The sequence below is a fragment of the Carcharodon carcharias genome, chromosome 3 (genome assembly GCF_017639515.1).
Source record: "Carcharodon carcharias isolate sCarCar2 chromosome 3, sCarCar2.pri, whole genome shotgun sequence".
NCBI classification, from domain to species: Eukaryota; Metazoa; Chordata; class Chondrichthyes; order Lamniformes; family Lamnidae; genus Carcharodon; species Carcharodon carcharias.
The window spans coordinates 12607821-12632789 of NC_054469.1; the positions used below are offsets into that span (position 1 = coordinate 12607821).

General features: G+C 44.8%; 1 protein-coding gene across 6 annotated transcripts in view; it reads right to left on the minus strand.

Moving 5' to 3' along the window:
• recql4 (RecQ helicase-like 4) overlaps nt 1-24969 on the minus strand; it is a 97267-nt gene that overhangs the window by 45336 nt on the left and 26962 nt on the right. For 5 of the 6 annotated variants that reach the window (XM_041184460.1, XM_041184457.1, XM_041184459.1 and 2 more), the window contains 10 exons: nt 23221-23352; nt 21647-21799; nt 19950-20042; nt 17758-17894; nt 15799-15882; nt 13910-14098; nt 11868-12050; nt 11100-11304; nt 9020-9297; nt 467-604 (listed from right to left, as the gene is read on the minus strand). In XM_041184460.1, coding sequence (XP_041040394.1) covers nt 467-604; nt 9020-9297; nt 11100-11304; nt 11868-12050; nt 13910-14098; nt 15799-15882; nt 17758-17894; nt 19950-20042; nt 21647-21799; nt 23221-23352 — 1592 coding nt within the window. The remainder of the gene's footprint in view (nt 1-466; nt 605-9019; nt 9298-11099; nt 11305-11867; nt 12051-13909; nt 14099-15798; nt 15883-17757; nt 17895-19949; nt 20043-21646; nt 21800-23220; nt 23353-24969) is intronic. The other variant, XM_041184461.1, reaches the window with a different exon arrangement.

Sequence of the window (24969 nt, forward strand, 5' to 3'; positions counted from 1 at the left end):
GATCAAAGGTTACGGGGAGAAGGCGGGAGAATGGGGTTGAGAAACTTATCAGCCATGATTGAATGGCGGAGCAGACTCAATAGACCGAATGGCCTAATTTCTGCTCCTATGTCTTATGGTCTTATTGGTTTTGGAATAGTCACTGATCCTATCAATGTGGCTTCTATAAATTGTGAAAATTGATGGTTCCTAGATCACTAGCCATATCATTTCTGTTGCTTGCTTGATTCCATGATGTTCAATGATGACTAAATGAAAACCTTTATTTTTAAAACTGATTTGTCAGACCTTTCATGGCTCTAATCTTTCCCCAAAATATGGCAATAAAATAAAAACTGATAAACACCCAAAACCCCAGGTATTTAAACTGGACATAGAAACTTACACTTGGCTTGGCATTCCACCGGGAAATACAAAGCCAGCTTGTGACTGAAGTGAAAGAAAAAACCTTATTTTCTTGACTTACACTAACGATGGCCTGCTGTTTCTGATGCATTTCACTGCATTTGCAGGGTGGGAATACTTTCTGTACCAGTTTCTTGACTGTATAATAATCCACAGTGTCAGCGTAGATGTGCCGTCGCAGTTCATTCATATCTCCACCCTGAGCAGAAAAATCCCAGAATTAAATCAGATAAGCTCATTAGTTAAAACCTTCTTGTGCAAAAGAAAATAAGCGTGCAAAGGATGAGAACATGCAAACGTTTTTGAATGCTATGCATATAAAGTGTCACGAAGATGTGCTTAATGCCAAATAATGATTTTTAATCCCAGCTGGAAATCTGAATTGAACTTTTAAAAGACTATTTAAAAACAGAGACTAAAATGACTTGAACTCACAACCCAAGATGGCTCACCCCAATTTGCATTACTATATGTTCCACATTTCCAATTCATTGGAGTGGAGTCGGTATGCCTGCAAAACCCATCAAGGAGACTCGCATCTCCTGTCTCATCATCAAGGCTTCTATGGTAATCATCTGAGGTATTCAACTGTTGGAGGTGGGCCTTTAAGGCTATTCGCTCGGACAATAGGGCTCTAGCTAAGATAGCTTCCAGGCATGAGCTAACTTTTGGAATAAATGGACAATGTCTTTTTTTAAATCCTCTGACAGTTGGATAAGGAAAATCACATTAGAAACCAACCATTTGTATGTTTTACACACATGTTTTCTCAGCAAAATGGAGGACAAGCAGCTTAGGGAGAAGACTTAAGCGAGGTCCCTCCTGCCTCCTCCTTTCTTCAGCTTACCTGGGCAAACTTTGAGCCCTGTTTATTAACAGTGACCATGAAAGGACGCTGTGTTGCAGACAAGAGATTTCTTTTTAAAAAACCAACAGAGCACTACCATCTCCTGAAGAACAACCAACTTAAGTTTCTTTAAATCGGAAGCATCAAATTCAGTTGGAAGCCAGCGGAATCACTACGTAACAGACAGCATACTCTTCTGCTTTTTTAATGGACTTTAACTTGGCCAACCTATCCTTTCCCATGCTGTAATTTGTGTGTGTGTGTGCGTGCGTGCATGTGTGTGAGAGAAAGAAAGTCGGTGTGTATTTTATAGTTTTACTTAGATCAGTATAATAAAGCTAACCCCTTCCTTTGTTAAACTCAAGCAAACCTGCCCGATTGATTCTTTTATGATCCCAGCACATGAACAGTTAAGTAGTCACTGAATTGGCAAGTGTATCCTTTTCAAACCAAAAAACCTGTTCACCTGCACCATACCGCCCAACTCCTATCCTCAATTCTGCCATCAGTTCCTTAAGATAACCATTCTGCACAGTTACCACATTCTCGGGGAGCAAACAAATTCTTGTTTACGCAAAATAAAAACAGAAATACTCAGGAAAGGTCACCAATCTGAAACGTTAACCCTGTTTATATCTCTCCTGACAGAACTGTTGCCCACACTGTCTGATCTAATTGTAGATTTCCAGCCTTTTCATCAATTGGATTATTCCCATCTGTGAAGTAGCTGCTTTTTGGTCCCCGATCTTGAATATATTTTAATAACTATCCACGGGTGAGAGGAGAGAGGAGACAGAGAGGAGAGAGAGGAGAGAGAGAGAGAAGAAAGAGGAGAAAGAGGAGAGAGAGGAGGGAGAGGAGGGAGAGGAGGGAGAGGAGGGAGAGGAGGGAGAGGAGGGAGAGGAGGGAGAGGAGGGAGAGGAGGGAGAGGAGGGAGAGGAGAGAGAGGAGAGGAGAGAGAGAGAGAGAGAGGGAGGAGAGAGAGAGAGGGAGGAGATAGAGAGGGAGGAGAGAGGGAGGAGAGAGAGAGGGAGGAGAGAGAGAGGGAGGAGAGAGAGAGGGAGGAGAGAGAGAGGGAGGAGAGAGAGAGGGAGGAGAGAGAGAGGGAGAGGAGAGAGTGAGAGAGAGGAGGGAGAGAGAGGAGGGAGAGAGAGGAGAGAGAGAGGAGAGAGAGAGAGGAGAGAGAGAGGAGGGAGAGAGGAGGGAGAGAGAGGAGGGAGAGAGAGGAGAGACAGGAGAGAGAGACAGGAGAGAGAGACAGGAGAGAGAGACAGGAGAGAGAGACAGGAGAGAGAGACAGGAGAGAGAGACAGGAGAGAGAGACAGGAGAGAGGAGAGAAAGAGGAGAGAAAGAGGAGAGAGAGAGAAGTGGGAGAGGAGAGAGAGGAGAGAGAGAGAGGAGAGAGAGAGAGGAGAGAGAGACAGGAGAGAGAGACAGGAGAGAGAGACAGGAGAGAAAGAGAGAGGAGAGAGAGAGAGGAGAGAGAGAGAGCGAGAGGAGAGAGAAGAGAGAGGAGAGAAAGAGGAGAGAAAGAGGAGAGAGAGAGAAGTGGGAGAGGAGAGAGAGGAGAGAGAGAGAGGAGAGAGAGAGAGGAGAGAGAGAGAGGAGAGAGAGAGAGGAGAGAGAGACAGGAGAGAGAGACAGGAGAGAAAGAGAGAGGAGAGAGAGAGAGGAGAGAGAGAGAGCGAGAGGAGAGAGAAGAGAGAGGAGAGAGAGCGAGAGAAGAGAGAAGAGAGAGCGAGAGAAGAGAGAGAGAGAAAGGAGAGAGGGGATGGGGGCCGGAATCACCCTTGTGAATCTTCTCCTGAGTTGCTGATTGGAGACTCCCGGGCAGTCCAGGAGGGTACCCGGGAGGGGTGGGAAGCACCGGATGGAGGATGGCCGGCAACAGGGACAGGGAGTGGTTCTGGTGGCAGTGCCTGGCCGATGGCCTCTACCTGATCCGGAAGCGTTTCTATGAGTCGGGGAACTGGGAGAGAGAGAGAAGAAAGACGCAGGCCTGGGCCTCAGCAGCTGGACCTCCCAGAGTACCTGCAGCGGGCCAGTCTGACCACGGGCGCCCGGCCCCTGCTGGTCATCGCCACTCACATCTACTTGGGTGGCCTGCATCACTTCCCGGCCGGCGGCGTGGCCGTGCACCGGGTCAAGGTCGGGGTGACAACCTGCAGCCGGTGACCTGGCTGAGCGAGCCAGAGGTGGGCCGAAGGCCGGCTGGACGGCTGCCCGCTACTGGTGAGGGCCACGCGGCCCGACTGGGTGCTGGAGGACAGGGATGTCATTAAGCTGGGCGGCCGGCCGGCCGGCGGCCTCCTGTTCAGCGGGGACACCGTGTACGACAGGGCGGCCCTGATCGACTGGCTGCCCCGCTCCAACGTCAGCCGCTACCGGGAGAGCTGCCGCCAGCTGCTGGACCAAGGGCTGGTCAGCGCCGTGCTGCCCGGTCACTTCAACAACACCTTCGGCCCTGACACGCTTCGCGCCCTGGCCTCCGACTATATCGCCCAGGCCGGGCCCTGCCACAGGGCGTCAGCCGGGGCCTCCAGCGGCATCGCCGGCATAGCCCCCGGGGCTGAGCACCCGGCCGGAGCCAGACCCAGACCCAGACCCAGACCCGGCCTGACGGTGACTGTGAAAGCAAAATACTGTGGACGCTGGAAATCTGAAACAAAAGCAGAAAAATTGCTGGGAGGGTATTAAAAAAAAAGACTTGGCGGGTTGGGCAGCATCTGTGGAGAGAGAGACAGAGTTAGTGCTTCGAGTCAGTATGACCCCCCTCTTCAGAGCCGCCTTCCAGCTCAACAACCTTTGGCGCAGAGTTTAACACTTACAACCGAGGGGGTGACTGTAAATCAAACGGTGCTCGGCTCCCGAGAGTTTAAAGTAGCTGAAGAGTTGTTAACTAGGCTTCAGTAGGAGTAATGTCATGAAATTCTGTAGCACCCAGTTTGTCTAAGTTAGTTGTGATTATGCTGACGTTAAAAAAAACATGAATTAAACTGGATTCATCCAACTTTTTTTTGGATTAAACTCAAATTCACACTGCAGCTCAATTTTCTTAAGATACAAAAGTGCGGGGGCAAGAGATTAAATTTGGCGAAGTGTGGTAAATCAAAGAGACAAGAGAGAAAGGTATTAATAGGGGAAATGATAAACAGACTGTGACAAGAAATGAGAGTACAAATCTAAAGGTAAAACAGCAGATAAGGCTATAATAAAAATAATAAAAGGACATAACTAAGGCTCTGTATCTGAATGCACGTAACATTCGAAACAAAACAGGTGAACTGATAATGCAAATAGAAATAAATAAGTATGATCTGATAGCCGTTACAGAGACATGACTGCATATTACATTGACTGGGACCTGAGTATTGAAGGGTACATGACATTTAGGAAGGTAGGAAAAGGTGGAGGGGTGGCTCTGTTAATTAGAGATGGTTTGGCACAATAGAGAGGAATGACCCAAGTCCAGGAAACCAGCTTGAAGATGTGGATTGGGTAGGGATGAGAAATGATAAAGAAAGAAGTCACTTGGGTGCACTGGCCCCTTAACAGTAACCACACGATAGGACAGGGTATAAAGGAAGAAATACTGGCAGCTTGTCAGAAAGGTACAGCGACAATCATGTGGTATTTTAATCTGCATACAGACTGAAAAAAATCAGATGGGCATAGGTAGCTTAGATGAGGAATTCATAGAAATGTTTTCGGGATATTTTCTTACAACAGCATGTTCTGGCAGCAACCAGAGAACAAGCTATAATAGACATGGTATTATGCAACGAGATAGGATTAATTAATGACCTCATAGCAAAGACGCCCCTAGGTAGCAGCAACCATGATATGATTGAATTTTACATTCAGCTTGAGGGGGAGAAGAGTGGGTCCAAGACTAGATTTTAAACTTAAAAAAGGGCAATTATGAGGGCATGAAAGCAGAATTAACTAAAAGTGAAATGGCAAAGTGGGTTAAGAGATAGTCAATAGAGATGCAGTGGCAGACACTGCCAGAGAATAGATACAATTCAACAAGAAAGAAAAATACAAGGTGAGGACCCAGCATCTGTAGTTAACTTAAAAATGTTAAAGGTAGTATCAAACTTAAAAGTAAAAGCGTATAATTGCGCAAAGATAGGTGGCAGATCTGAAGGTTGGACAATATATAAACAACAAAGGATAACTAAAAGATTTATAAAGAGGGAAAAACTAGAGTACGAGAGAAGGCTAGCTAGAAATATAAAGACACAGAGTTTCTATAAATGTTTTAAAAAGAAAAGTTAAAGTGAATGTTGGTCCTATAGAAAGTGAGTCTGGGGAATTAATAATGTAAAATAAGGAGATGGCAGATGAATTGAACAAGTATTTTGCTTTGGTCTTCATCATAGAGGCCACAAGTAACATCCCAGAAACAGCTGTAAATCAGGAAATGGAAAGGAGGGAAGGAACTTGAGAAAATTACAATCAGGGAAGTGGTACTGAGAAAAATTGTTGGAACTGCGGGCTGACAAGTCCCAGATCCTGATGGACTTCATCCTATGATCTTAATAGAAGTGGCTAGTGAGATAGTTGATGCATTGGTTTAAATTTTCCAAAATTCCTTGGATTCGGAGAACGTTCCATTAGATTGGAAAATAGCGAATGTAACTTCTTTATTCAAAAAGGGAGGGATACAATGTAGGAAACTACAGGCCAGTTAGCTTAACATCTGTCATTGGAAAAATGATAGAAGCTATTTTAAATGTTAAAGCAGGGCACTTAGATAAATTCAAGATAACCAGGCAGAGTCAACATGGTTTTGAGAGGGGGAAATCATGTTTAACCAATTTATTGGAGTTCTTTGAAGAAGTCATGTGCTGTGGATAAAGGGGTGGATGTACTGTATTTAGATTTCCAGAAGGCTTTTGATAAGGTGCCACATCAAAGGTTATTGTGGAAAATAAAAGCTCATGGTGTAGGGGGTAACATATTGGCATGGATAGAAGATTGGCTGGCTAACAGGAAACAGAAATGGCATAAATGGGTCTTTTTCTGAGAGGCAAGATGTAATGGGTGGTGTGCCACAGGGATCAGTGCTGGGGCCTCAACTTTTTACAATTAATATAAATGATTTGGATGAAAGGACAGATGTATGGTTGCTAAATTTGCTGACGACACAAAGATAGGAAATTAAGTTGTGAAGAGGACATGAGGCTACAAAGTGAAATAGATAGGTTAAGTAAGTGAGTAAATATCTGGCAAATGGAGGAGAATGTGGGAAAATGTGAATTTGTCCATTTTGGTAGAAAGTATCAAGAAAATGCATATCATTTAAAATGGTGAGAGATTGCTGGGATCTGGGTGCCCTAGTGCATGAATTACAAAAGGTTAGTATGCAGTTACAGCAAGTAATTAGGAAAGCTAATAAAATGTTAGCGGTAATTATGAGGGAAATTGAATACAAAAGCAGGGAGGTTATGCTTCAGTTATACAGGGCATTGGTGAGATCCCTCTGGAGTATTGCGTACAGTATTGGCCACCTTATTAAAGGAAGGATGTAAATGCTTTGGAAGCAGTTCAGAGAAGGTTTACTGGACTAAAGCTGGGATGGGCGGGTTGTCTAATGAGGAAAGGCTGGATAGGCTAGACTTGTATCCGCTGGAGTTTAGAAGAGTAAGAGGCAACTTGATTGAAACATGTTAGATCCTGAGGAGTCTTGACAGGGTGGATGTGGAGATGATGTTTCCTCTTGTGGGAGAATCTAGAACTAGGAGTCACTGTTTAAAAATAAGGAAGGGCCCATTTAAGACAGATGAGGTGAATTTTTTCCCTCTCTATCACGAATCTTTGGAACTCTCCTCCTCAAAAGGCAATGGAAGCTGTCTTTGAATATTTTAAAGGCAGAGCTAGATAGATTCTTCATAAGCAAGGGGGTGAAAGGTTATCAGGGAGCGGCAAGAATATGGGATCGAGGTTACATTCAGATCAGCCATGATCTTATTGAATGGCAGAGCGAGCTTGAGGGGCCAAGTGGCCTACTCCTGCTACTAATTCGTATGTTCGTATGCAAGTTAAGGCTGCCCAGATAACTAGATGACCATAATATATTTTTTCAATGTTGTACTTTATTTCTGAGTTTTAATCTTGGAACGTGTTTCATTTAGTTATCAGCTAGGAACTCAATTGTAGTGTAGGAAGTGCATATTAACAGGAGTTCTAATATATTGGGAATATAGGAGCTGGAGTAGACCATTCGGCCCTTCAAGCCTGCTCTGCCAATTCAATAAGATCACAGTCGACATGGTTCTGGTCTCAAATTTAAAACAGAAATATTCGGATATAAGAATCACATCGTCCAAATCTTTTGATTAAACCCTAGCCTCCTTAGGTCCAGTTGTCCAGTTACACTTGGGGTTTTGGTGTGCTGTGTCTGTGCCAGATCGAGACTGGGTGCTCCTCACTGAAAATATTTGCTGGATGAGTTCACATGTGAAGAAGTCACTTGGGCAAGATCAGAAAGTTGGCTAAACCCATGGAAGTGAAGTGCTGCATCAATCAACACCTTCAAAAGCAGGAAAGGAGAAAATTGCTTGGAACATTTGGAACAGAAATGTTCGACTCCCAAGTGGACACCAGCACAGAGGTTTGAATCCTGCTAGGCGTTGACTTAATTGATCTCAATGGAGGCAGAACGTGGACTGTAGTGGTCCAAGGCAGCAGCTCACAACCACCTTCTCAAGGACAATCAGGGATGGGCAATTGATGCTGGCCTAGCCAGTGACTCCCACATCCCGTCAAGGAATAAATTTAAAAAAACTTAAATGGTATTACAATTGTCTTGAGTGGCCCTGCGTTCTCAAAAAAAAAAGGGGATAGGGTGGGGAAGTAGAAGGATATCTCAAAGTACAGATAAGGAAGATCTTTGCTCCTGATCACCATCCATGCTTCAGCTGCTGGAAATATGCTGCCGTGATTTCACATAGCAGCAGAATCAGACTCTGCAGCAAAATAGTCCAGCTGGACCCACTGCTAATGTTTCTGTACAGATTGAATCATACAGCTGCCATTCGGCCCATTGGCTAATTACAGAGAGCCTGCGCAAGCACAATTAGTCCCACACCCCCTTGCTCATTGAGCACAGCCCTGTATCTTTTTTTCCTTTCAACAATGTATGAAATGTTCTTATGAAAGTTGTTTTCCAATTTGCTTCCATCATCCTTACAGGCAGCGCATTCCTGATGACAACACCCTGTGTTTTTAAAAAAAAATTCTCATCTCTCCTCTGTTTCTTTCGCCAATTATCTTAACTGTTCTCTGATGACTGATCCTCCTGCCAGTGGTAACTTATCTACTCCACCAAAACCCTTCCCCCATTAAATCTCCCCCTAACCTCACTGCTTGAAGGAGAGCAACCCCAGCTTCTCTGGTCTCTCCAGATAACTGAAGCCCCTCATCCTGGGATCATTCTACTAAATTCAGATAGAGGTCACACAGCTAATGAAGCTGAAAACCCTCAGCAGGTCAGGGGGCAAATGTGGGGAGGGGGCCTTTCCTGAAACGTTAACTCTGTCTCTCCCTCCACGGGCGCTGCCTGACTGGATTATTCCCAGCGTTTGTATTTCAGATTTCCACCATCCTCAGTGTTACGCTTTTGCTGTGGTGACCACTCCGATTGCTCCCACCTAAGAGACTATGTCCCAGCGAGACAACAATTACTTCCAGTAAGAGGGAGGGAGGGAAGAGGATAAAATCTCAGAAAAGTAAAGAATACAAATAAGTTTTACCCTCACCTCCGGGTCGAGGAAGAGATGGCAATGGGCAGGCTTCCCATCTCTTCCAGCACGGCCAATCTCTTGCACATAGTTCTCAAAGCCCTTTGGCATATTATAGTGCACGATCCCTCGGACGTCTGACTTATCCAATCCCATGCCAAACGCCACCGTTGCCACCACGATACGCAGCTGACCACTCATGAAGTTGTTCTGGATTCTCCTCCGCTCACTGGCTGACATTCCAGCGTGGTAGCAATCAGCAATCCACTTTAAAGGCCGCCTCAACTTCTTTCTGGCTGTTTTATTTGTGTAGAAATATTAAGAAAGTAAGTCATCTGTTTAGAACCTTCTCCCCAGCCAGAACAAATCTCTTGTGGACATACTTTTCTAATGTCAGCAAAGGCAACTTCTATACAAAGAAAAATTAATTTCATTCCCAGTTGTTGAATACACAAATCAGCTGGTACTGGTTCAACTGATCTTGGGAGAATGGCACGCAGGTTAGGGGGAGATTTAATGGGGGAAGGGTTTTGGTGGAGTAGATAAGTTACCACTGGCAGGAGGATCAGTCATCAGAGAACAGTTAAGATAATTGGCGAAAGAAACAGAGGAGAGATGAGAATTTTTTTTTAAAAACACAGGGTGTTGTCATCAGGGATTCAAGGGCAACTAAGGATGGTCAATAAATGCTGGCCCAGGCAGCGAAGCCCACATCCCATGAATGAATTAAAAAAAAAGAGAATATTGCTGAAAAGAGACATGTTGCTTATGTTTTTCATCTTACACATCAGGACAAACACAAGAATGCCAAATTTCAAAACTATTACAAAAAATTTATAGTACTGGAGAAAAGGGTGCTGATCGGTTGGCAAGTCGAGTCTGACTGGCAATTGCCATGCAGAAAGCAATGCGGAACTACAGGCTCCCCAAGCTCCTCAGGTTATTGAGAAAAGGGTGCAAGGCTTGAACATATTTCTTTGGTTTGCAGAGAACAGTTGCATGTGTGTGAATGTATGTTTCTTCTAGTAAGTGAGCCAAATTACAAGCGCGACTGATCATCTTAAACTGGTTGTTAGTGTTCCTCCATGGCAACACCTCAGCCAACCAATCAGCACCCTTTCCTCCTGTAGCATAAATTGAGATTGTTTGAAATTTGGCATTTTTGCATTTGTCCTACTGAGTGCAAGATGAAAAGCTTTAGCGACATTTCTCTTTGCAGCAATACTAAGTTGTCTTTTCTGTGATTCCAGGCACTGCTCCCACCATCCTACCAGCATCCAATTTACTTATCACTCGGAATGGTTACAGCACAGGAGGATGACATTCAGTCCATTGCATTCATTTCTCTGCCAGAGCAACACAGTTAGTCCCACTCCCCTGCCCCTTCTCCATCACCTTGCAAACTTTCAGGGGCTTACGCAATTCAGTTTTAAAAGTTTCAATTGGACCCGACTTCTCTCTAAGGTAGTGCACTCCAGGTCAGGAGTTGCTGTTGATTCTTTTGCCATTCACCTGAAATCAGGTGTCCTCAGGTTCACAACACTTCTGCCAACAGCAGGCTCTTTAGCATTTCCTGATATAAGTGTTGAACATACAAGAGTTAATACTGGTGTCTCCTTGTCATACAGTCCAGATTTAATGTGCTCCAGGTGAATTGATTTGTCGGTATTTTACACACCTGTAAATATTCCCCTCTCATTCTCGCTCCTTTCCAGACTGACTCAATAACTCAGTCCCCTGACACTAGAGATCAACCTTGTCCTTTATGCTCCACTCATTGCTAACAAATTTCTCAATGGAGTAGTTCAACAGGGGCTGGGGCCCTAATTTACATATCTGGCAGGCTTAACTCCAAGTTTTAGGTGCACGTTCAGGTAAACCCCACAGAGTTAGTAGTGGGACCACGGCTATGCAGAGTAGGCACAGATTGTGCCACTACTAAACTGATATGTTTTACAGTCATATCATGCCCAAATATCAGGTGTAGAGCATTTCAATTTCTACCCTAAACAATTCATTTTAAACAGCATAATTTCAAAATCTAGGTTTTATGCCATTTTCCACAGGATCCCCCCCTCCTGCGACACAGGCGGTTTACCCATAGCTTTCTTTCTTTTTGCTAGGATCTCTTCAGCAGTCTCCCCCTCCTTGTTCAGTTCTATCGATGGCTCCTTTAGCGTAACTCCCTGAAGGCATGTCCGGAGCAGGGCTGCGATACGGGCAGTCTCCTCTCTCCGGGTGCAGTAGACAATAATGGAATCCAAGGAGGCAAACCGGTCACCTCGGATCAAAGTTACAAGAGCCTGGGGCAAGAACACAGTTAAAGAATTTACTTAAAACCAGTACGCATATATATAAAACACCACACAAGGAGCCAATGTTCTGACAGGTGACTTTACAGAGCGAAGTATCCACCATCTAGAAGGACAAGGGCGAACGTGTGGAAACACCACCGGCTGCAAGTTCCCCTTCAAAGCCGTGCACTATCCTGTCTTCGAATTGTATCGCTGTTTCTTCACTGTCACTGGGTTAAAGTCCTGAAACACCCTCCCTAACAGCACTGTGTGTGTGTGTATACCACCCAATACTGCAACTGCAGTAGTTCAGGAAGGCAGCTCACCACAACCTTCTCAAGGGCAATTAGGGATGTGCAATAAATGCTGGTCTAGCCAGCGAAGCCTACATCCTGCTAACTTTGAAAAAAAGAGTTGTACGTTCTCCTAATCTACAAGACCAGCTTTTATTTTACAACAGGGTGTGTTCTCAACCACTGGAAGCTTTTATGCAGTCACCAGCAAGAACCAGATAGTTTTTCTCTCTCGCTCCCCCTTACGGTGTGCTATTAACAGTCCGCACAGGGCTTTACCTGGTCCCGGTCTCGGTCTGTAGACACGCTCAGGAACAAATTGGCTGGTATGTCTGCAGAACGTACAGCTATTCCTTCCACTTCCTGGATCCCAAGGTGATGTGCGACGTTCTGGGCTGTTGCTAGTGTGGCAGTAGCTGTTAGTCCCAGCAGGCATTTCACTCCCAAGCGTTCCTTCAGGACCTGCAGATCAGACACAAAATAATCTGCTGAAGAACAGAAATATTAAAAGTTGCTCTCTTGTGTTACCTATGTTCATAATTTAAACTGAATTTGTTAATCCACTGGGTGAAGACCTGTCAAAGCGGAGGAAAGAGAATTTACTCAGCCTGCTGGCTAACTGTCCTTCACTGTCACTGGGTTAACAATTGTCTTCAGTGAGTGACTTTAGCATACTTTACTTTTTTTCATTCTCCCAATAACTTTCCCTCACATCTTGCAGTTCTAACAATAGGATAGTTAGTTCCATTGGCACTGCCTGTCCTCTGATACTTGACTAAGTGCCCAGAGGAAATGGTTTCTCTTTATCTATATGACCAAGTCCCTTATCACATTAAAAATCTCGATCAGGTCACCCTTCTAAACTCAAGGGTATGCAGCCATGCTTAATCCAATCTGCCCCCAATTTAACCCATTAATTCCTGGCATAATTCTCGTGGGTCTGCTGTAATCTATCCAAGGCTAAAAAAAAATCTTTCCAGGGGTAAAAACAGGAAAAGCTGGAAATACTCAGGTCAGGCAGAATCTGTGGAGAAAAATATTTTTAATGCTTCATGTCAATGACCTTTCATCAGAATTCCTACAAGATCATTGACCTGAAATGTTAACTGTTTCTCCCTCCACAGACGCTGCCCAACCTGCTGAGCATTTCCGGCATTTTTTATTCTCATTTCAGAGTTCCAGCATCTGCGGTATTTTGGTTTTGTAAATCTTTGAGGTTTGTTACCCAAAACTGAGCACAAGGACACCAGATGGGGTCTAACCAAGGCCGTGTACAACTGAAGCATCAGCACCTCAATTCTGTCTGTCAATCCCTTTGAGATAGCGGGCAACATTCATTAGGTTTTTTTTATTATTCATTCAGGGGGTGTGGGCTTCACTGGCTAGGCCAGCATTTATTGCCCATCCCTAGTTGCCCTTGGGAAGGTGGTGGTGAGCTGCCTTCTTGAACCGCTGCAGTCCATGTGGTGTAGGTACACCCACTGTGCTGTTAGGAAGGGATTTCCAGGATTTTTACCCAGTGACAGTGAAGGAACGGCGATATATTTCCAAATCAGGATGAAGAGTGACTTGGAAGGGAACTTCCAGGCGGAGGTGTTCCCTCTATCTGCTGCCCTTGTCCTTCTAGACAATAGTGGTCATGGGTTTGGAAGGTGCTGTCTAAGGAGCCTTGGTGAATTCCTGCAGTGCATCTTGTAGATGGTACACAATGCTGCTACTGTGCATCGGTGGTGAGGGAGTGAATGTTTGTGGATGTGGTGCCAATCAAGTGGGCTGCTTTGTCCTGGACAGTGTCAAGCTTGAGTGTTGTGGGAGCTGCACTCATCCAGGCAAGTGGAGAGTATTCCATCACATTCCTGACTTGTGCCTCGTAGATGGGAGTTTGGATACTTTTCATACAAGACAGTTGGTAAGTTGTGATGTGGTATTGCTGGAGTGTACTACTCAAAAACTGCACGGTTCAAATTGGGTTTCTGTCTTGTTGGCTCATTGCAACTGCCAGGGCGGCACTCAAGAGCTCATCATCGGCAGGAGTGGCTGAGAATCATCTGGGGTTTCCATTGCTTATTGCTAGCTTCAGGGTGGGAATTAGGTAAGGTCAACAATATAAATGTCCTTCACCGTCAGCACTCAAAGTTACAGTCCAACTTGAATAGGGCAAGGGTCACGCGCTCCAACAAGCATTTTTAAGGAGGGTGGCAGAAAACTGGAAGTAATTAGACGCTCAATTTGAATTCAGATTATTTCCCTCAAGCTAATTCTGATCACCGCTGCACTGCATCCATCTAAAGCACTCCAGCACCGAGCTGCTCCTCCCTTACCTTACACAGACGGAGGTAGCATGGTCTGAAGTTGTGTGACCATTCCGAGACACAGTGCGCCTCATCGATACAAGCAAAAGCCACTGGGGGAAGCTCGTGTGCAGGTGGGAGACAGCTTGATCCCGCCCGGCCACCACCCACAAGCGCCTCTGGGGAGAGCAACAGCACATGGACCTTACCCTCTTTCACCTGTGGATTCAAAGGCAAACACACAAATTGGAGGAAAGCTGAAATGGGAGTCCAATTAAGTTCAAAACAAAAAAGTTTCTTACAGCCATCCAGTTTGTACAGATTTACTTGATGTCCCTGGAGGTGCATTCTGTGCTCAAAGTGGAGCCTTCAGAACTGAGCACTCTCAGGAAAGGTGAAGCCTCCTCCAAGCTGCAGGAATCCGGTCATACACCTCAACACCATTAACCGTCCATTGCAGAAGCTTTGTTGAGTTGTTGCAGTGCATCCTGTAGATTGTGCACATTGATACCCCATCCAGCTTGACTGATTTGTCCTAGATGGTTTCAAACTTGTGTGTTGTTATGAGTTGTTGTTACTCATCCAGGCAAATTCGCAAGGTATTCCATCATTCTCTAGACTTGTGCCTTGGAGGTGGAGGACAAGTTTTGGGGAGTCAGCAGATGATCAGTCACCGCAGAATTCCCAGTCTCTGGCCTGCTCTAGTAGTCAGAGGCTGGTCCAGTTGAGTTCCTGGTTAAAGGTGACCTGCAGGTGGGTGTTTATGGACATTGGTAATACCAATGAATATCATGGGGAGGTACTCAAGACTCTCTCTTGCTGGAGATGGTCCCATTGTCTGGCATTAGAATGGCACAAATGTTACAGAACTTGCCACTTGTTAGCACAAGTCTGACAGGGACAGATTGCCTCATTACTGGAATGGAGGGAACAATGTGGTCAGCCACATAACCTGGAGAAACAAGGCAGCAAGAAACGTCAGAAACAGATCTCTGTCTGATCTGTCCCAGCTGACCTCCAGGAAGGTGCATTGACACAACAAGGTTAAGAATTATGCTCGTGGAGCGTTAGAAGGATCTACCCATATCGGGTTAAGAGAAACTTGATTTTTTTTATGACAGGGAACTACCTTTACTCATCTCCTGACCCATATTTATCATAAATTGGGAAATCCAGAAAAGGAGCGGCTAACACTGGTGACAGAAGTTTCAGAACTAATAGTTCTCACTGCCCAACAGCTTAAAATTAGAAGTTATTGGATGGTTCTGAAGTTAACATTTGTGAGGTGCAATGTCATTTGAAATTACCTAGCTGTACAAAGGACACGACATATTTCAACAGCATATAATTTTTTTAAACCAAGATATTTTCTAAGAAGTGCTTTTGAAATACTGACAATCCCTTCCTTCAGCATCAGTATTCAGCAGGTGTGCAGTGGAGTCACTATTTGCTTCCACGCTGATGACAGGGCTGCCACTGATCTGTGTGTTTACATTTAAATGATATTGGCTGGCATCTGTGGCAAAAAAAATAATTTTCTCCAGGTTGCAAGATAAAACCGAAATCCACGGATACAGGGTGACAGAAGTAACAGGGAATCTTTCCACACAAGAGGCTTAAATAAATAGATAAAATCACTTGGGTACGGCCTGAAAGGGTGGTGGAAGCAGATTCAACATTAACTTCAAAAAGGGAATTGAATTCTTGTGGTAGTAGCATTTGGAGGGCTAGGAGGATAATCAAGGGAAGTGGAACTAGTTTGATAACTCTTTCAAAGAGCCAGGACAGGCATGATGAGCTGAGGGGCTTCCTTCAGTATTGCATTTTTCTATAAAAAGGTCAAAGAACATTTGCAAAGAGCTCAGTTCGTCAATCTCCATATTCAATGACCACAACGAACCACTAAATCTCCAGCTGACCTTAGCAACAGCTGCTTCTCTCTGTGTCCTAGTCATACTGGAATGGATACAAACGGCCTTGAGATTGGCAGGAAGTCCCGATACCTGTAGGGAATGTACAAAATAAATATGCAAAGTCAAGTGATTTCTTGCCAATAATCTGATACCTGGGTACAAATCTAAAGGGGGTGCAAGAGCAGAGGGACCTGGGGGTATATGTGCACAGATCATTGAAGATGGCAGCACAAGATAAACTGGAGAAGCTGGGACTGATCTTGGACAAGAGAAGATCGAGAGATTTGATAAGAGGTATTCAAGATCATGAGGGGTCTGGACGGATAGGGATAAACTGTTCCCATTGGTGGAAGGATGGAGAACCAGAGGGCACAGATTTAAGGTTACTGGCAAAAGCAGCAATGGTGACAAGTGTTTCTTCGTGCAGCGAATGGTTAGGATCTGGAATGCACTGCCCGAATGTGTGGTGGAGGCAGATTTGATCGAGGCTTTCAAGAGCTACTTGACTTCTGAAAAGGAAGAATATGCAGGGCTATGGGGAGAAGACAAGGTGGGTCTGGCACTAGGTGAATTGCTCTTGCACAGTGCCAGCATGGACACAATGAGCTGAATGACCTCCTTCTGTGCTGTAACCATTTAATGATCCTAATATGAATTCTTACGCTGCAAACTGTTCGTGATTCCTTCTGAGAGAAACAAAGTACACTCACACCTGATACACAGTAAAGACAATAATTTACATTTCAACAGCGCTTTTCATGACTTCAGAACACCCTAAAGCACTTCAACACCAAGTATTTTTGTAATATTGTTTTTATATTCTTTCATTGAATGTGAGCATCACTGGTGAGGCCAGCATTTATTGCCCATCCTTAATTGCGCTTAAGAATTAAGGTGGTGGTGAGCTGCCTTCTTGAACTGCTGCAGTCCATGTGGTGTAGGTACACCCACAGTGCTGTTAGGAAGGGATTTCCAGGATTTTTACCCAGTGACAGTGAAGGAATGGCGATATATTTCCAGGTCAGGATGGTGAATGACTTGGAGGAGAACTTCCAGATGGCGGTGTACCCATGTGTCTGTTGCCCTTGTCCCTCTAGGTGGTAGGGGTCGTGCAGGTGCTGTCTAAGGAGCCTTGGTGAGTTGCTGCAGTGCATCTTGTAGATGGTACACACTGCTGCTACTGTGCATCGGTGGTGGAGGGAGTGAATGTTTGTGGATGTGGTGCCAATCAAGCGGGCTGCTTTGTCCTGTACGGTGTCGAGCTTCTTGAGTGTTGTGGGAGCTGCACTCGTCCAGACAAATGGGGAGTATTCCATCACACTCCTGACGTGTGCCTTTTGGATGGTGGACAAGCTTTGGGGAGTCAGGAGGGGAGATATTCATCACAGTGCTCCCAGTCTCTGACCTGCTCTGGTAGCCACAGTATTTATATGGCTAGTCCAGTTCAGTTTACGGTCAATGGTAACCCCCAGGATGTTGATGGTGAGGATTCAGAGATGTAGTTGCTATTGTAATGTGGCCAACACAGCAGCCAACTGTGTTCAGCAAGATCCCACAAACAGCAATGAGGAAAATGACCAGACTTTACACTCCTGATGGAAGACCTCTCGATAAACGCAGCCTGATCTGAACATTTCCAGCATGTGTAGTTAGTCACCCTGGTATCGATTTAGTGATGTTAATTCAGGGATAACTAATGGCACCAACACCTCACACAGAGAGCTGGTAGTTTAGGTCTGTGATTGAGATGCCATTGAAAGGGGACTGGTGCAGCATCTGGTTATGGGGGTGAAATGTACTTCGTTATCTGTTTAATTAACAGGTAGAACAGAACTGGAGTCCTGACTGGTTCTTTTGGGTTTTACTAACAGTTGCTGTGTCTTTTATTTTCTAAATTTGAGAATGTAGCCAGGGCTACTCCTTAAAAACTAAATGGGTATAAAAATAAGAAACTGAAAACCTCACCTGGTCATCCATCAGCGATACGAGAGGTGAAATCACCAAGGTGATGCACTTTGACCTCTTGGCGTACAGGTATGCAGGTAACTGATAGCAAAATGATTTCCCCATTCCAGTGGAGAGCACAACCAGAGTGGAAAGACCTAGTTTGGGGAAGGGAACAGGACAGACATCATAGGAGAGGGTCAGGAACCTCAAAGCACTGTAGTCAACAACAACTTGGACTTTTAATCAATTGCTCGAGTTGAAGCCGCTTCACATGTTGAAGCAGGGGAGATGAGGCATGTTAAATTGCAAAGCATTCGTGGAATCAAGAATTCAGGACAGATTAGCATCTTTGTGCTGATAGACTTTCCTTCTCCTTCCTTCTTGCAGCTTCTCCATTCAGTGCCCATACCTTTCCTTTCTCTGGATGCAGAACTTGCAAGTTCACAGCCTTCATTATCATTCAGCCCCTCCTATAAAAGTATAAGACCCAATTCCTCTCAAACAGTAGTAAGTCCAGCTACCCCAAAACATTTCCCCATCCTGCCCCTTCCAAGCCTCTCTATTTTAACAGCTCTAATATCATTCCATAACCCTAACTCCCCAATCACCCTCATGGTGGTTCCACAATGTGCTAATGACCAATTGTCCTGAGCTTATTAATCCCAGATTTCCATCCCCGATTATCCATTGCTCCCAGAAACCTATTACTTCCAAATGCTTAGATGCACTGCTCCCAGATCCTACTTTCCCTCTTCTCAGTACGCACACAGCCAGAATCTGTCTCCAAGCTACCATCACCCTCTATCGCTATACCAATTCTCCCACACACCAAATCCACCTCCCAAATCCCAATACTCTCTGACCTTGCAACCTCCCTCCTATTCTCTATTTAGACTCTCAGATTCCCTTCCAATGCCCTGGCACTGGCCATAGCTTCCCACTGAGCCCTGGGCCATCTCATTCATGCTCTGCTCAGTTTTTAGGTGTCTAATGAAGTGTAACCAGTGGGTCCTCAAAGGAAGGCGGCCAACATAATAAAAGGAGAAGTCTGTGGCTTCAATTACCTTAACGTGAAGCCAGGAGCAGGAGCTCCTTCCTTTTCTGGCTCTACTGCGATACTGCAGGATGCTGTAGGCCCACACCCACCCACCTCCTGCTCGCCTCACCTGCCCATCCACTCTGCCACACTCCAGACCTACCCAGGGGGCTGCTGCTGGCTCGGAGTAACCTCCTCCAAACTGAAGATCAATATCAGGATGTCTAATTGATGTGTGGCTGACTGGTACCAAACAGATGAGACCTGAGGTGGAATTTTGATCAGACCACAGGCTCATCTTTGGGAGCAGAGATTGTTCCCTGTGCCTATTTCAAAACAGCAACAGCACTTCCCCAGTTTACCAACCAGCCACCCATCCCCTTCCCCCCTCGTGCCACGGCCCACCCCAGGCACCCACCCCCCTCATGCCATACACCACCTCATTATCTCGCACTTAGGAAAAAGGCAAGACATAGAATTCAGATAGAGGTAAACAAACATCATAATCTCATAATATTGTGCAATAAAATTTTATTTCTATCATAAATCACTGCAAACACCACAGATATATTAGCATGTACATTCTTTAAAAAGCAGAATTTATTGATCACTGGCATATATTTGCAGAAATTAAAAAACAAAATCTGTAAATAAAACTCTTAGATTCCAAAGCCCTAAACATGTCTCTGGTGCCTGAAGAATCAGTCCATAAGAAACTCTCCCTAAGAGCACCAACTTCTCAATCAATACAGAAGTGGTTACACAGTATAAATCATTCACCTGATGTTAAGGGAGAGTTGAGAGTACAAAGCAGAGTGTACAATTTCTAGGGTTGACAAGGGGAGATTTAATGAAGGTGTTCAAAATTATATGGAGCTGATAGGGAGAATCCGTTTCCACTAGCAAGAGGATCAGTAGCTAGAGGCCACAGATTTGAAACGATTATCAAAACAAATAAAGGAGGTTTTTTTTGTTTTTGTTTACACAAGTTGTAATCTACTGCCTGAAAGTATTGAATCTATTTCCACACCCCAAGTTCCAAAATGGAATTGGCTCCTTTCTCTGCTGCATGATACTATGAACTTAAAGAAATTTGGAGGGGCTGCACCTACTATTGCTATCAGTTATACTCAAATGCAGTCTCACAGCCTGAACAATTCCCTTCCTCACATACCTGATAAAATCCTCATCACGGTTAATTCCTGTCCTGGTCTGAACGAACGGTACCCGAGCTCTGACAAAGCTTCATGGACCTCTGTTGGAGTAGCTGACCAAGAGAGTAAAACACAATCGATTAAAATGAAGTGCAATCTAAATCTTTACTTTTGTGACATCAATGGCTCAGTTGGTAGCACACTCGCCAATGAGCCAGAAGGTGAAAGGGGAAAGGTTTAGGGGGAACGTTAGAGGGAACTTCTTCACTCAGAGAGAGTGGTGAGAGTGTGGAATGAGCTGTCATCTGACGTGGTAAATGTGGGCACACTCTTAAGTTTTAAGAATAAATTAGATAGGTACACGGATGAGAGAGGTCTGGAGGGTTATGGACTAGGTGCAGGTCAATAGGACTAGCGGAATAATATTTCGGCACAGACTAGAAGGGCCAAATGGCCTGTTTTCTGTGCTGTAGTGTTCTATGGTTCTAGGTTGTGGGTTCAAGTCTCACTGCAGAAACATGAGCACAAAAATCCAGTTGACACTCCCTGTAGAGGAGAGGGAGTGCTCTACTGTCAGAATTGCTGTATTTCAAATGAGGAATAAAGCTGAGACATCATATGCTCTCACGAGTTGATGCAAAAGATCCTACAGCCCTGTTTAAAGCGCAGGGGACATATCGCTGGGATCCTGGCTAATGTTTATCTCTCAATCGACACTGCAAAAACAGATTTCCTGATCATTATCACACTGCTGTTTGTACAACCTTGTGTACAAATTGACTGCTACCTTTCTTACATTGTAGCATTGATGACATTTAAAGTGCTTCTTTGGCATCTTGAAAGGTGCAATAGAAATTCAAGACTTTTTCTTTCTTACGTTTACTTCATTTTTCCAAGATACAGTAGTCCACCTGATTGGCAACCTATCTACCACTGGCAGACAGTGGCAGAAAGTGTACCATAGTGTGTACCAGTGTCTACAAACTGCACTACAGCACTCGTCACTCCTCCCTCAGCACCTTCCAAACGCACAACCTATACCACCGAGAAGAATAAGGGCAGAAGAATCATCGGAACACCACAACCTGCAAGTTCTCCAAGTGTGGCATCGAGGAGCCCTAACAAAATTGGAGTCAATGGGAATCAGGGAGAAGACTCTACACTGGTTGGAGTCATACCCAGCACAAAGGAGGATGGTTGTGATTGTTGGAGCTCAAACATCTCAGCTCCAGGACATCACTGCAGGAGTTTCTCAGGGTAGTGTCCAAGGCCCAACCATTTTCAGCTACTTCATCAATGACCTTCCCTCTGTCATAAGTTCAGATGTCCCAATGCAGCAAGACCTGGACAATGTCCAGGCTTGGGCTGACAAGTGGCAAGTAATATTCATGCCACACAAATGTCAGGCAATGACCATCTCCAACAAGATGGCATTCAGTGGCATTACCATCATTCAATTCCCCACTATCAACATTCTGGTGTTACCATTGACCAGAAACTGAATGGCCTACTTCTACTCCTATTTCTTATTTGACGTTCTCAGGCTCAAACATGCCACGTCCTCCAGGGTTGGTAATGGAGAAATGTCAATTATATGGAAAAAAAACCATTTTTTTTTTTGTTTATACAAGCTTCACATGCACCTTCTGGTGAGGAAAGCTTACATCGACTGGAGTGGGGTGGGGAGGGTTTGTTGAGACTCTGGTAGATGTCATACCTATGACCTTTCCATCCTCTCCAAGCCTGTACAGAGGTTCCATGGGTGGAGGAGCTGCTGGCTGCTCGAACGTGGGGCGCACCGAGTTCAGTAGGATTTCAGCACCAGGCATCGATTCAAGCTGTTCCCTTGTATTATCTGGAGCCGAGATACCTGCAACGAAGGTGGGATAGCCAAGAATGTTCCCCTTGGTTCTAGTAAGAACAAATACCTAAAACGTCACGCTCCTGGGTCACTGATTAAGGACCAGTTTCACAGTCAGCAGCCATAAATAGTCATTATAAAACATTTTTTTATAGGGTCTATTTTAACTGCTTCTGCCGGGCAGGAAATTGGCTCATGGTTTACACCCCGCCCAGTTTTCATTTCTAATGACATATTAATAGAAGAACACTGGGGGAAATTTTAACTGACGCACAGCCTAAATTACAGGCATGGAGGAGAAACTCTAGGAAAATGGCCCAAACAGAGGTGGACCGGCCTCATCGGAAATTGGGAGGTTCCCCCGAGCGCCCCTATAAACGGTTCCATAGTGCTCACTATCGACACCATCCTCTGCTGGGAAAAATCCTAAGTCCTTTCAGGGGAGTCAGTCCACCTGCGCATCCTTGAGAACATGACTAAGGTTTACCTGCCCTCTCCACACGCAGAATGTCATTCATATTACAGCACGTTTAGCAGCCTCTGTTCCAAATTGCAAGTGACAGCAAGCAAATAGGAAAGCTAATAGAATGTCATCATTTATTGGGAGGGGAATTGAATACAAAAGTAGGGAGGTTATGCTTCAGTTGTACAGGACACTAGTGAGACCACTTCTGGAGTACTGTGTACAGTATTGGTCTCCTTATTTAAGGACGGTGTAAATGCATTGGAAGCACTTCAGAGAAGGTTTACCAAACTGGAATGGGCGGGTTGCCTTATGAGGAAAGGTTGGACAGGCTGGGCTTGTATCCTCTGGAGTTTGGACGAATAAGAGGTGACTTGATTGAAACATGTAAGATCCTGAGGGGACTTGACAAGGTGGATGTGGAAAGGATCTTTCCTCTCGTGGGAGAATCTAGAACTAGGAGTCACTGTTTCAAAATAATGGGTCACCCATTTAAAACAGAGTTGAGGCGAAATTTTTCCTGACGGCTGAGAGTCTTTGGAACTCTCCTCGTGTAAAGGCGGTGGAAGCAGTGTATTTGGACATTTTTAAGGCAGAGGTGGATAGAATCTTGGTAAGCAAAGGGGTGATAGGTTATCGGGGTAGGTAGGATGCAGATTTGAGGTTACTGTCAGGTCAGCCATGATCTTATTCAATGGCAGAGCAGGCTCGAGGGGCTGAATGGCCTACACCTTGTTCGTACGACCAATTGAGCGAGTTAACATGTGACTTCAGTCATGTTATCATTGAACTAGGTCAGCAGGAGCCTATCCCTCCAACCCACACACACAATGCATTTTACGAGAAGTGTTTGTTTATTCCCTTTTGCTCCAACCTCTTCCTTTACGTCGCACGATTCAAAGTCAAATTGCTTTTATTGAAAATTGAACAACTTTTCCTTGGTCAGCATTTCCCAACACCCTCTTACCCCTTGCAGTGCTGCACAAGGATGTCAACCGTGCCACCTCCTCCAGAGTTGGCAATGGAGTAATGTCATTATCTGTCATCTCTGGCGTTTCCACTTTCTCCTCAGGTACTGCTTTAAACCCAGTGTTAAGTCCTGAGGGAAGGAATAACAGACAAGGTTGCTGCGCTGTTCAGAGATGAAATGATGTAAAGCATCACCAACATTGTAAGCTCTCCAGTCTAGAAACAAGCAATAACATTCAGCAGAGTTACAGCACTGTACAATCTGTCCTGACACAACCACTTCCATTAATTTGTGTTACCGTACTGTAAAAGTTCAGCCCAGAGATAAGGCATTGTTTGTGAATTAGCATTAGGACTAAGGGCACTACTGAGTTAACATGGGAAGGAGTTTGTCGTCTTGTGACTGGGGAAGGGGGTAGGGAGACTCTTTGGTAGTGGGGAAAATGCTAGAGTCTACTATAAAGGATGTGATAACAGGACACTTAGAAAATATCAACGGGATTAGACAAAGTTAACATGGATTTATGAAAGGGAAAACATGTTTGACAAAGATACTGGAGTTTTTTTAGGACATAACTAGCAGAATAGATAAGGGAAAACCAGTGGATGTGGTGTATTTGGATTTTCAGAAAGCCTTTGATAAAGTCCCGCATAAGAGGCTAGTGTGTAAAATTAAAGCACATGGGATTGTGGGTAATATATTGGCATGGATTGAGAATTGGTTAGCAGACAGGAAACAGAGAGTAGAAATAAATGGGTCTTATTCGGAATGGCAGGCAGTGATTAGTGGGGTACTGCAGGGAATCAGTGCTTGGGCCCCAGTTATTCACGATATATATCAAAGATTTGGATGAGGGAACCAAATATGTATTTCCAAGTTTGCGGACAATATGTAACTTGGTGGGAATGTGAGCAATGAGGAGGATGTTAAGAGGCTTCAAGGTGATTTAGACAGGTTGAGAGAGAGGGCAAATACATGGCAGATGCAGTATAATGTAGTTAAGTGTGAAGTTATCCTTTTTGGTAGGAAAAACAGACCTGCAGAATATTATTTAAATGATGATAAATTGGGAAATGTCGATGTACAAAGGGATCTGGGTGTCCTTGTACACCAATCACTGAAAGCAAGCATGCAGATGCAGCAAGCAGTTAAGCAGGTAAATGGTATGCTGACCTTCATTGCGAGAGGATTTGAGTACAGGAGCAAGGATAGCTTACTGCAGCTGTACAGGGCCCTGGTGAGACCACACTTGGAATATTGTGTGCAGTTTTGGTCTCCTTACCTAGGAAAGGATATATTTGCCAGAGAGGGAGTGCAGCGAAGGGTTCACCAGACTGATTCCTGGGATGGCAGGATTGTCATATGAGGAGTGAGTGGGTCGACTAGGCCTGTATTCACTGGAGTTTAGATGAATGAGAGGGGATCTCATTTGAAACATAAAATTCTGACAGGGATGATGTTTTCTCTGGCTGGGGAGTCTAGAACAAGGGGTCACAGTCTCAGGATACGGGGTAGACCATTTACAATTGAAATAAGGAGAAACCTCTTCACTCAGAGAGTGGTGAACCTGTGGAATTCTCTACCTGAGGCTGTGGAGGCCAAGTCACCGAATATATTTAAGAAGGAAAGAGATAGATTTCCGGACTCAAAGCACCAAGGGGCATGGGGAGAGCACAGGAGTATGGTGTTAAGATAGCCATGATCATATTGAATGGTGGAGCAGGCTCAAAGGGCTGGATGACCTAC